General features: G+C 42.8%; 1 protein-coding gene across 10 annotated transcripts in view; it reads left to right on the top strand.

Moving 5' to 3' along the window:
* The window catches only part of BRSK2 (BR serine/threonine kinase 2), a 304,686-nt gene that overhangs the window by 218,769 nt on the left and 72,541 nt on the right, over window positions 1-13,376 (top strand). For all 10 annotated transcript variants that reach the window (XM_066320953.1, XM_066320952.1, XM_066320951.1 and 7 more), the window contains exon 5: window positions 5,118-5,234. In XM_066320953.1, the coding sequence (XP_066177050.1) occupies window positions 5,118-5,234 (117 nt within the window). The remainder of the gene's footprint in view (window positions 1-5,117; window positions 5,235-13,376) is intronic.

Below are 13,376 nucleotides of genomic sequence, written 5' to 3'. Positions count from 1 at the left end.
AATGCTTTTCATGCTATTAATTGTTACTGATAAGTTATTTGCATCACATCAGGCACTTTAAAAGGCGTACTGCAGAACAATTATTCTGTAGTCTGGCCCTTCTGGGAGTTTGAGGTCAGAAACAAAAGCATTTGCAAAGTAGCCAATAATTTGATTAGTACAAATGACCTGCAACTACTCCAATTAAGAGGTTTCTTGGGTTAGAAATCTGTGACCTACAATGAGTTGTCATAGAAACTGATATGAACATTTCAGCTCAAACATCACTTTAAAATAATGGCTTCGTTTGTCATCTCATGCCAGGTGACAGCTCCTTTGAATCCGAGATCTAGAGTCTGTCCCTACACCAGAATTCTTCTGGCAGCCCTGGGTGACAGGCAGAGTGTATTTCTTCAGCAATTGCTGCAGTACAGGTACTGGGATATTCTCAGAGCAGGAGAGGACAGACTGGAAAAGCAGCAGAGGGAACTAAAGGGGAGCTGTCTGAGCAGCATCTCTGGCTCTGACTAGAAAGCAAGTGTGGCCAGTGTGGAAATGGGAAGCTGGAACATGTTAATGCACATCTGTGCATTCATTTTTCATGCACCATCTCCAAGAATGGTGCCCATTTCCATGGAACAATTTTTTCAGAGCTCTCTCTGCATGCATCTTATGCTGCAAAGAAATTGTAAAGCCTTTGTTGTAACTTGTGAAGGAGGGATGTTGCAGAGTCTGTCAGCATGTGCTTCCCCTGCCATGGCTTGTTCCATGGCTCCCTTTCACTCACATGCTCTCACTTCAAAAGCCCACTGGGTGCTGGCTCTGGAGGCTGACTTCTTGTGGTGTTGTCTTGGTGGAGGAGCTCTGGGAGTCCGTGGCCGCTATGGATTAAGGTTACACTGACTTCTTCTGCTGTCCTGCATTTCTCTTCGGCATTCCTTCTCAGCTTATGCAGGGCACAGTTGGAGGGTTTGCTGTGTTTGTCAGAAAAGAAGCTCCTTTCTTCTCTTCTGGTTTTCCAGCCATGTGATAAAGCCTCTACAGCTTTAGAGCCTTTAGAACAAGGAAAGAGTAACAAGTCCTCTGTTCACCTGCAGAGAGAGGAGTTGATGCGGTCATGTAAGACATGGAGAGCCAGAGAGACCAGCTGGAATGGAACCAAATTAAATGCATTTACTTTGCACTGTTCCATTAATGCCAAGTAATTACCACATACAGTGGGATTTGTTTTGTTTTGTTTCATTTTGGCACAAGAGAATTCTTTTCAAATGTGAGTGCGTTAGGCAGTCCGGGCTGCTGGGCTCTTAGGTAAATTATAACAAGCTTTCCCTATTCCCATATGTTCCTCTCCCTTCCCCCTGGCATTTGAAAAGCTGGCAATACAAAGATGGGAAATGCAAATGCAGCGAGGAAGTCTCTTTCCCAGTGGCAGTAATGCTGGTTCTGCCGCTCTGGTGCAAACTCTTGGCCTGAGTCCTATCCCCAGGATGCTGCCTCGGCACATTCAAAGTGGCCCAAAGATGGATATCAGAGAGATGCTCCAGTTAGTGGGAAATTTTCGCTGGGGCATATAATTCTCTTGTGGTTGAATGTGCAAGTACTGCCTGATCCCACTGACGCTGATCTCTGAAAGCAGTGCTGCCAAAATACAAAATCCGTGCTCATGCTGCCATGTAATTCCTAGGCTAACCATCCATACTGAGCACTAGAGACTGTCTTGAAAAAGGGATGGAGAAGGGTCAGCGAGACGCAAAACTGCTGTATCAAAACTGTTCTTGTATTTTGGGGGCTAGGCAGCCATAAATGTAACAATTCTCCTCTCTGCTCAGTGAAGTGATAATTTCTATACTGAAGAGCTGATAAGTTTTCTTGGTTTTATTTTGGTGAGTATCTGGAGGAAAGGAAAAGGAAAGAAGAAAAGAAAAAAAAAGAAAAAAAGAAAAGAGAAAAGAGAGAAAAAAGAGGGAAACGAAACACATTAAGGTCTTTTGCTACTCCAGTTTTACTTTCACACATACTATCTCAACCCCAAAAATCCCCAGATCCCAATTTAAGGCTTTCAAAGTGCTCCCTGGGAGCTGGGTCAGCACCTCTGCCTAAAGATCTCCATCAGACTGATCATTCATGGAGAAACACTGCAGCACAGTCAAGTGAAGCTTACTCCATGTTTGGAATGTGGATGGTGGTACCCCAGTTTTTCCTCTCTTTCTTGTAGTGACTCTCAAGAAAACCCATGATATATGTGCCAACTTATAGGAAATATATATATAAATATATATTTCCTATTTTTCCTATTTCCTCCCTTGATTCTCCCTAAAAACCCAGTCGTAAAGCTGTGTTGTGGATCCCAGCTGATGGGAAGACAGGATGACACAGGGAGAGGGAGACTCCATGATTGAATATTGTCCTGATTTTCAAAGATGTTCTCCCTTCCCTTTCACTGCCTCTCAGTGGTCTGGAAATGGGGCTGGTTCAAGATTCACATATGTTGTGCTGCAGCTGGGGCCCATGGCAGATCTGCCAAGGCTGGAAGCTTTCAGCCATGGAAAGGGAACATTTTTGCATTTCCTTTAGCTGCACCATGTTCGTGAAATAAGATATTTTGTTGTGAGTGTACTTCCAGGCTTGTGGACGTCCTGTGCTTAGGTTGTGCTCCATCTTGGTCATTCCTGCTCTCTAAATGAGCCACACAATTTGAGGATAAGCAAAGGATTCCATTTTTAGGCACAGAAGTCACATGTCAGCAGTACGCCTATAGACTGTATATATGAATCATACTATATCAAGCAGTGGAACAGACAGAGCACCCTCAACTTCTATACCATGTATGCGTTCCGCAGTCAGCCAGGAGCAATTGCCAAGATTGAAAGACAGCTGTAGTCACTGAAAAACTGCGCTGCAGAAGGACACTCAGTCAGCTTGAGCCGTGGGGAGATGTGTTGTTTCATAGCATCAAACAAGCAGCACTTGCTTTACAGGGGCTGTTACCTGCCCCTGAGCACCGGTCCTCAGACAGGGAAACTGCAGCACACCTCCCCAGCTGAATAAGGTCTTTCCATTAATGAAAGCAGTTGTAAGGTGAGAACTGTCCAGGATGTCTGCTGGAGGAAGGATGAAATCACACACTACTGTCTCATTAGCATCCAGGTTTCCTCACTTGCCTTAGAACTGTGGGCTCTTCACTCCATTTCACTGCTGGAGCTGGAGTATATTAAATTTTTGGCAGGTGTTGATTATCTTGCCTTTGTCTGGGACTGCTGTCCTTGATAATGACATTCAAGGGTTCTTTTCCTGGTCATTAACTGGTCTTTCACTGCCTTTGGAACCTTTCCTTGTCATTCATCTCCCGCATTTTTTGTCAACTAGTTATGACTATCTTGATGGTTATTATAGAGCTAATAAGTCTTCTGTCTCTGTTATCTCAAACCTTGAATTTCTATGAGAAATACAGATTTGATAAAGCACTTTTTGGATTTTCAGATGAAAATGTGCACAAATCTAAATCATTATTATCCACAGGCTTGTTTTCTCATTGTGAACAAGGCCATTTTAACACAGAGGGTTCATCATGTTTATGCAAGATTGGAGACTAAATTTTAAAAAGCGAGAGGGAACAAATCATTGATCTCAGTGAGGTGAATGACCAGTAACTGCTTTGAGTGTGTGCTGTTCTGTTGGGAGTCTCCTTTGGAAATAATTGTTACAGTCCCCAGGTATCCTATTACTGTGTGCTCTGGTTTTACATAGAATTTACCTGCATTATTTACAAGTTGTTTCTAATAGATCATTCCTCTTCAGATCAGAGGATCTAATTTCCAAGACCTTGTCATGCTGCTCATATTGTTCTGAGAGGGAAGAGACTGTTCACCTTTACATTTTTGTAGGGGTAGAATTACACTTGCATGCATGAGGAGTGTTGGAGTAATGTTTTTAAAAGTGAAGAGGAAATGGCACAAAGATAAGTCTGCCATAATTGATGTCACTTGGCTATTCTGACACGTGGTTCTTTTGCTGAGTTCAGTTTCTGGTCAGAGTAACTGCTTTTCGTTGTAAGTTTTTGCAAGTGGGTATTGTTTGCCTGAAACTCAGTGTTGTTGGATGTCCATTTCCCACAGATGTGTGTTCTGCCTGTCCACGGAAGCTGGCAGTCCTGCCTGTTTGGGTGCTGCTATTTAGACCTTTTTATTATCAGAGTAATTTTGCCTACTCATAAGCATAAACAAGAAAAAAGCTTTTTCTTTGGTCTGCCTGAAGTACTTCTCTCATCTCTGTGACTTTCCAAGAGCTGCAAATAAAAAGGAAAAAAAAAGCAAATTCATCACAAATTTTGTGCATGATCTTTGTCTTTGGATATAAAATCCAGTGAATGTTATAGTTGTACAGAATCATTTGAGTACTTAGAAGCAGACCATGGGTGCGCAGTGGTTTTGGCTGTGAGCTGCGGAAATTAAAAAATTTGTCAGTATATGATTTGGAGCAGGAGTTGCCATCATGAAGGTCGTGGCTGCCTGGTTCTTGCGGTGTTGACAAATAATAAGAGAATCAAGCTTTCATGGAAAAGAGGGAATCCTCTCTGACACCCTCAGTTAAAAGCACTGCTGAGTTGAAGGGATTTCTCCATCAGAGCTAATTACTCAAAATTATTTCAAAGTCTTATGCCTGTGTAAACAACTCCTAATAGGCACTTTTTTGCACTTACATCAAGAAGGTTTTTTCCTCTGGATATCACTCATTTTGTTTCCTGTTGTTGACAGAATATACTGATGGTGTTGCCTCCTACCTTAAGGAGCTGTCATACGATAGAATATACCAGCCCTAAATCCAGGCTGACATTCTCCTGCTTCTATTTCCCTCAGTGTCTCCCTCATGTTGTGTTGGTATCACTGGAAGTCGAAGATGTTCCTTTCCTGTCAGGACACTGCAGGCCTTGCATTCATCAGGAGTGGGCATCTGGGATATGGTCTAGAATACTGCAAGGATTGGATCTTGGATATGTGTGTTCTCCTGCCTGGGACAGGAAAACAAATTAAATTAATTAAAGTAAAACAGGTTGGATGGTATTCTGGATAAGGAACAAGTTTTAGAGTGGGAAGGCTATTATGGATAATTTGATTTACATTTTGACTCTTTCTTTACAGCCACAGGGACTTAAAACCAGAAAACCTACTGCTGGATGAAAAGAACAACATTCGGATAGCAGACTTCGGGATGGCATCACTGCAGGTTGGGGACAGCTTGTTAGAAACCAGTTGTGGGTGAGTGTCTCAAAGCATATTACAAAAATGAAGGACAGATTCCACACATAGAAGTTGTCTATAGTAAGGGTTTCAGAAAAGACCTGCAGACCTACACACCGCACTGGTGTTTCCCAGCAAGACAATAAATTTGTATGATGCATGTAGCGTAGAAGAAGGCTAAAAGAAGGGGATTAAGTGCTTTACAGTGAAAAGCACACCACTGCAGGTGTCACATACAAATATAAAAATCAAGGCTTTCAGGTTTGGATTCATCTGCATATGCTCGTGTGTTTGCATTCACTGGCCATACAACTTTTGGGAACTGAAAGCAGTGGTTGACTGTTTTAAGAAGAGGCTTTGAAAAAATATTAAGGAGTGGAAAACTGTTCTTAAATGGAATTTGCATGTCCTGTGTAGGCTTTCTGCTTGCATGCAGCTGTTTGTGTTCATACTCAGTACTGCTTCTGTCAGGTCCCATGCAGGAGTGACAGGAGGGAGCAGGGTCCTTTGCAATGACAGGCAGGGCATGAATGTAGGTACAAAGGAGTCTGTCCGGAGGAATATTGAAGGGGCAGTCTAAAGACATTTCCATGGGAATTCAGTTGCCTTTGGGCACCACTGGACCATGCTCCCTGATTCCCAGTGCCATGGTGACAGTGCAGGAGCTGTGGCACTGAGCTTTAACAAGGGTAGCAGCTGCATAGAGCTGCTGCAGCCTGGCACCACTACACCCACCAGCTTTTAGCTGTGTGTTAATTTGTTTTAACAGCAAGCACAGAAACCAGACGGCACCAGAAGATTTCCACTTCCTCCCATGCAGACTGACTTTTCTTGGGTAGTGTGAGTTTGATGACTTCAGCCCAGGCCCATCCTCAGCTGGTTATAGTTCATGGGGTTTTTTGCGTCTTCTCTGGGCCAAGACAGTTTAGGGTAGACATGGAGCCATCGTGGTTCCCTCTAAAGCTAAGCCACTGCCTCTCATGTTCTCTTTTCCACGACATGAATAATGGATAGCAAAAGTATTTGAAGTTAGGATATGATAGAATGCTGGTTGGTGAGCAAACTGAGACACACAGATTTTCTCCTGTCCATGTCAAATCATGATCTGAGGTCTTAGCAGCACAGATGAAAAGCAAGGAGCTGTGATGCCAAGGTAAATTACAAGGGCCTGCACTTGGGTAGGGAGACAGTATCATCAAAACAGACTGAGGGATGAAAGGATTCAGAGCAGTGCTGCTGAGAAGGGCTTGGAGGTGCTAGTAGATGAAAGGCTGCATGTGACCCAGCAATATGCACTTGTAGCCCAGAAAGCGAAATGTGTCCTGGGCTGTGTCCAAGGCAGCATGGTCAGCAGGGAAGGGAGAGGGAGAGGATGCTGCCCCTCTGCTCTGGTCTGCTCTGCTCTAGTGAGACATGCACTGCATCTAGCTTTAGGGGATCCATAGCATAAGAAGGATATGAACCTGTTAGAGTGGGCCCAGAAGAAGCCATGAAGGTGGTTGGAGTGCTGTAATATCCTCCCCCATGAGGACAGACTGAGAGTTGTGATTATTTGGTCTGGAGAGAAGAGGCTCCAGGAGACCTTATTGCAAACTTTCAGTACTGAAAGGAGGACTATAAAAACGATCAGGACAGACTTTTTAGCAGAACCTGTTGTGATAGGACAAGGCATAACTGTTTTAAACTATAAAAGGGTCAGTGTGAATTACATACAAGGATTTTTTTTTACATTGAGAGTGGTAAAATACTGAACAGGTTTTCCAGAGAGATTCCCCATCCCTGGAAACATTCAAGGTCTGGTTGGGTGGGGCTCTGAGAAACTTGATCTCATTGAATATATCCCTGCTCATTGCAGGGGCATTGGACTAGTTAAGTTTTAAAGTTCGCTTCCAGTCCAAACCGTCCTATGATTCTGCACATCTGTTGCTTGCAGCTTCTTTCAAACTTTCCCTCTAGATCAGAAAATGCAGTCCTCCCTGCAGTTGCCACAAAGCCTCTATACCCTCTAGAGAAAATTGTTCCCCTTCTTTCCATGAGAAAAAAAAAAAAAAAAGGAAGTATAAAAACCAATCCAGCCTCAATTGCCTTGTAGGATTTTTCAAACTCCTCAGGAACCTCTCAGTAGGGTTCCTGTTCTTGTTAGCACCGAGCTCTGTTTTCCAGATCTGGAGTCTCAAAGGGAGGCTTCCTTCCCATAAGCTGTGCTGGAATTCAAACCTTCATGCTTCAAGCAGATCCAGCCCCCACATTGTGGCCTTAAAATGCACTAATAAAGAAATCAATGGAACGGAAGAGATGTGCCTGTAATAAACAGAACACAGCAGCAACGCTATGATCTCCTGCCTTGCAGATGCATTTTAAGTGTGTTGCCAATCACTAGGCCTCCATGTGAGCTATTACACCACTTCATTAATTCTCCTGGCATGCAGCCCAGCATGGCTGATACTGGTGTCTTGTGATCTCTCTGGTTTGGGGGTGAAGGAAGGAAGGAAGGAATATGTAACAATATGCCACACTCTTCACAGGGAAAGGTAATCCAGTTATGACTCCGTTTCCCCTGGAGCACACGTGGTAACCGACCTCAGAGCTTTCAAGGCAGCAATTTTACCTACCCATGTAGTTGGTACTTTCAGCCAGCATGAAAATGCACAAAACAGAATGAATCATGGCTGAGATACTGAGCTTTAATGAGATGCTCCTCCGTGCACCCATAAGTTAATTTTGAGAATGGCTTTATCTGTACTGTGAACACTGATAATGAGATGAAACGGTAACATTTCCATTGGCAGTCATGCAGGGAGTCTCCAGGTATTTCTGTCAGTCTGAGTGGGAGGCTCAGATGGGGTTGAGCTGTGTAATACAGCTAACTTTGTCAGTTCAGCAAAGCAGGAGACTGCAGTCAAAAATTTTTTCAAGTGAACTGCTAAGTTTAGTCCAAAGTTTGGGTAGTTGTTAGGTCACCACAGAGTCTTGACAGGCCTCATGAAGAGTAGCCTCGTGTAGCCTGAGCTATGATGTAATTGCATACCTCACAGTCACTGTTTTCTGGGAGATACTCCTTAGGCCTGCAGGGTTTTCTGTAGCACTGATAGCACTGACAGACTACCTGGAGGACACAATAAAAGTTCAGTCCAGATGTGTTTGTGTAGGAGAAAGCAATGATGGACTTGCTGTTTCACTGACATAATTTGTCATTGACAGACTGCAGCATGATTGTAATGAATCCCCGTTATAGGAATGTGTGTTGTGTGAATCCTGAATATGTGCAGTGCAGAGGAATAAGCTGTAGTTTTTTTAGTGTTTTTAGACCCTTAAGGGGAAAAGAAGCTCTGTGTAAGCTCTGCAGGACTAATTCTGCTTATGGCAGAAATTGCAAACAAGGCAGTCTTATGGAGAGATGGTCTGTGAAATGCCAAAATACACAGTGAATCTCTTCATTCCTTCAGAAGCAGGAAGGGTCTGTCAGCTCACAGCAGACAAGGAGGGGAGAGAAAGATGTGATAGGTTGCTGCTTCTATTATTTTAGATCTCTGCAGCTCTTCTTACCTTTCCAGGCAGTGGCATGCAGAGATACTCCCTAGCTCTTTCACAGTGATTCTTCCTGGCGTGCTGCCTTGCAGTGTTTCAGAATGGGAGAGGTTGTCCAATCCATTCTGAATTGTCACAAGGCAAGAAGAGTGAGTGCCTTTTGGTTAAACCTCAGGTCTGAGACCCAGGTTATCTGAGTTTGATTTCTGTTTCTGCTGAAGGCATTCATGGTGGTCTAGGACAAGATGCATTGCCCTTCTCTGCTTCAGTTCTCCATCTTAGCAATTGGTGTATTAGCAGACTTGTGGTGAGCAGATAATTCAGAGGGCAGATACACCTCAGTGTCCAAGCACCCTTCCTGATTTTAATTACATGACATGATACTGTACATAGTCTTTCTCCCTTATAATAAATGTGTACATATATCTAAAGCATATGCAAGTTTTCCAGTCATTGTTGTGGTTGCAAATTTAAACTCTTGAATTTGGAAATTCCAGAATTAGTACTTTTTACTAGCATCTCATCAAGAGCTTCCATTTCCAGCACTCCATTCCTGTCTCCTTCCTGATTTTCACCACAGTCTAGTGGACTTCTCCATTAATTTCTGCTCCATGTTTGGCCTCAAATCCCCAATTGTTTTCTCTTTTTTACTAGGTTCCAGCTCTAGTTTCCATTACCTGGTTATGTGAGTCAGTTGCTGTCAGTCCTAGATCTACTTCATTAGTTTTGCGCTCTGTTTTAAAGTTCGGCACCATGTGGTAACCCCACCCATAGCAGCTCAGCTTTTCAGATAAAAAAAAATTACTCTGAAGTGTTACCAATGCAGGTAGGATTTTGATCCTAATGCTCTAGAGAGTTTCTGCTAGTAAATGCAATATTTCTATGATATAATTTCTTGAGGATGCAAATAAATACTCAGGTTTTCCCTTTGTAGTGAAGGATACTAGAAATTTTTCTTTCTCTTTTTTTAATATGAAAAACTATTTACTTAAGATTAGACTTAGATATGTGGAAATGCTTCAGCTCATACACAGCATGCATGCATACAGAAACATGAAACCAGTCTGAGACACAAAAAGCAAAGAAATTGTTGTTAAATTGATTGTAAGTTACAAGGAGCTTAAAATGAGGATTATAAAGGGAAATACCAGATAACTTTAATAATTGGTACCAGCATCACCTATAATACATCACAAGGTATGTTAAAAGAGCTTGAATTCTGCAAAATCAATCCCTAAGTATTTAAGATGTGCTTTTTTTCAGATTGGCAGTGTAACATTTACACAGCCTGTGCACATTAGGATATGCCCATTAAGTATGAGCATGTACAGGTTTTTTTCAACAAATCTTTGCCTCATTTGATGATTGGATGGTGTGTTTTTGTGAGTAAACAGCTATTTCGTGTTTGGGTTTTTTTCATCATTCATTTTATGGATCCATTTATAACTTCTGCTCACTGCATTCAAGCCTTGCTCTGAATGCTGGTAGGATTTTATCACTGTGTATTAGGTTTGCGAATATTAATTATGCTGTTTCCATATTATGTTTGCCACATTGATCTGGTTATCTCCATTTTTATGAGGACACAGGAGTTTGCAAAAATGAAACTCAAAATTGTCAACCAGTTTTGAGTGCACAGTTGGATGCTCTTGGGGTCAAATGCCTCAGGGTACTTGGTGCTTGATAGCAGTTCTTTACTGGGAGAGCACAGTGCCTACCAACTGCAACTGCTGCTCCACATGCTTAAAAATGCCGGAAATCAAACTTGAATGTGTAGCACTGTGATTCTGAAAACTGGGGGACGTGCAGCTCATAATTACCTGTGAGCATCTCAGTTTAAGGCGCCTGTTCATTTTCTTTCGCAGAAGGATCCTCTGGCAGGGACAGAGAGTTTGATTCTCCCATGTGTCAGTCAGCTGCATGCTTGCAAGCTTGTCATTGTTGACACTGAAGTTCCCTCACATTGCTGCAGATTTCCCAGCTTCAGACACAGGTAGAAAAGAGGCATTGGGCACAGCAACACATCCACCTGACTTACCTGCAGAGAACAGCATGTTTTCAACCTTTCAACCTTTTCAACATTTTTTTTACCTGTTTTTAACGTTTGGATGCCTAATTTGGCAATCTTTATGCCCTTCTAATACAAGGGTCTGGTCATTTTTTTTAATTAAAACATCTTAAAGGTTGCATGATTTAAAAATTTGCACTGATAATTAATGGACTGATTTGCAGATTCCCCAAAAATGTAATTGCACCCTAGGAGTTGTAAGATGGCTGAGGGCTAGATGCTGAGTTTTCTCATCCAAAAGTAAATGGCTGAGTTGAAGCTTTAATGGCAATATAGCACTCAGCCTTGACTACACCTACTACCTTAATTACAGCCTTACTGCAGCTCCTGGCTTCACTGCAGCCTTAACTACCCACTGCTGCTGGAGCCTTTTGTTAGTGTCTCCCTGCCTGTCTTTTCTCTGTGATCTGTGGCTGTCACTTTCTCTACTCAGAATGCCAGTGTCCTTCTCCTGAATTCCCTTTATCTGTTTTGCTGCTTCTCTGGTCTTCCCCTTCATCTCAGCCCTTTGCTACCCAGCATGGGGGGAAAGCAGAGGCAGACTTCTGCTGTAGTGGGTAACTCCTGTCTCTGAAAGCCAGCTTGGAGACACTGAGTAAGAGAGGGGAAAGAAGGACTCTAGAATTGAGCAATAGCAAAAACAGCCAGATATGTGAAGATTTCTCTGCAGCTGCACAACATCCTATATCAAGATAACTTAATGCGTAATAAAAACAGAGGAAAGGAGACTTCTTGTTCCTCCCTCTCTGCAGAAACTGCCTCTGTGAGGCCTTTTCTTCTTCCCCAAATAGTACCATCTTAAGGCATGGGACCAAAGGACTGAGGCATGGGCACTCATCATTACTGGGACTTGGGAACCCATCAGGCAGTGTAAAACGTGATTTGTCACACTGTGGGTGGGGTAAGATCACACAGCTTTTCCTGCCCTTCTTGATCAACCAACCACTACTCTGGCGAAGCAGTTACTGTGTGTTCGCAGATAGACCATATGTGCCCAGTGGATTTGTGTGTGCGCAGTGCACAGGGTCTCTGTTTCCTGTGTAAAAAACCCTGTAATCCACAGGAACATCACATCTGCACTGAAGATATGGCCCTGGTTGTCTCAGAACTACTGCAGCTGCACAATGTCTTGATGTGCACAGATCAAGAACTTCTTTTCTAGTTTCTCAGATGAAATTCAGAAAAGATACATCAAGAGTATATACATTTCTTTCTGAATGCCTGACTTAACTGTCAGAGCTGTCCTGGATTTCACCACTGCTCTCTTGTCGTATTTCCTCTGGTTTAAATCTCACGTAAATGCTCTAAGGTTCCATCAGATCCTTAAGATTATTGTGTCCTACAGTCACAGCTGTGAATGACCATTCAGAGAGCCCTTCCTGCCCTGGGCAGACTAGCCTTGGAAAATTCACCTCACCGTGGAAATAAACACTGCCAACATCGCTGGTTTTTGCAGCAGTACCCGCAGGCAGCAACTGTTTCTTGATCTTGCTGAGTGATATATTTATTTGTTATCAAGGGCAGACTGGGGCTTTTGCTGCACAGAGATGTAGCAGAATGATGAGGAGGTGGCCTAGGGGAAGAGACAGGGAATGTTGCTCTTGACACATCTATATTGAATAATTAGTGATAAGAGCCAAAGAAATATTCATGACTCCGTAGAAAGATAAACAGATTTTTGATTAAAACTGAGTTTTGTCTTTACAGCAGTTGCAGTTGCTCTGTGATTGGTAGCATGGAAATGAGATTTTTATGGATTCTGGCTGACTGGAGGATCCCTCTTAAAGCTGTTAGCCAAGATAATGCTGCAGATATCTAGCTAGTGTATGCTGGCAAGAATTCAGAATGGCAGTGCCAGAAACCTGTGCTCTTTGGGCAGTTGCAATGCAGCTGTTGAATGATTGAATCAATCCAACTTGTTCAAAGGATTTATTATAACATTTTCTCCACCCAGTCACTTAAGACTTATGCAGAATTTCAGTGGTGCCTTTTAAGATCTATGGCGCATTGCACTGCAGTTCAGCAGACTCAGGAAGTAAAACACTTTAAGGGGATTTGCCAGTGGGACACATAAATACCCATGTACCTACCTTGAGTTCTTCACAACACTCATATTCTTCTTTTCAAGGATGTTAGCACAGGAAGCTTGCAAGGTGATTGCACTGCTCAGCACCCACAATTAAGAGTTCTGAAATCCTTTTGGAGTCATAATATACAAATAAAATTTCAGGAATGCTGCAAATTGAGATATTAACTCTTCCAGTGCACCCCAGTGCCATTGCCATCCAAAAAGGGTTGTACTGAAGGATATTGCTGAACTGTACAGGGTACCATGTGGGGTTTGAGAGGTCTGGCTAAAGTTTCTAGGTCAGCCACAGGCACCACCTGTACTAGCCATTTAATGTAATGTGTGTGTTCATGACTCACACAGAGTGGCAGCTGTACCTTGCAGAACCTAAAATACATACAAGAGTGAGAAACTCAAACATGCTAAGTGGTGGGAGCTCAACACTTACCTGGAATGTGTCTGCACTCCTTTTACCTCCCATACATTTTCCAAGAAA

This window comes from Sylvia atricapilla, chromosome 6 (assembly GCF_009819655.1).
Source record: "Sylvia atricapilla isolate bSylAtr1 chromosome 6, bSylAtr1.pri, whole genome shotgun sequence".
Classification (NCBI taxonomy): Eukaryota; Metazoa; Chordata; class Aves; order Passeriformes; family Sylviidae; genus Sylvia; species Sylvia atricapilla.
The sequence above is the reverse complement of the archived record's forward strand: the minus strand, read 5'-3'. Positions and strand labels throughout refer to the sequence as shown.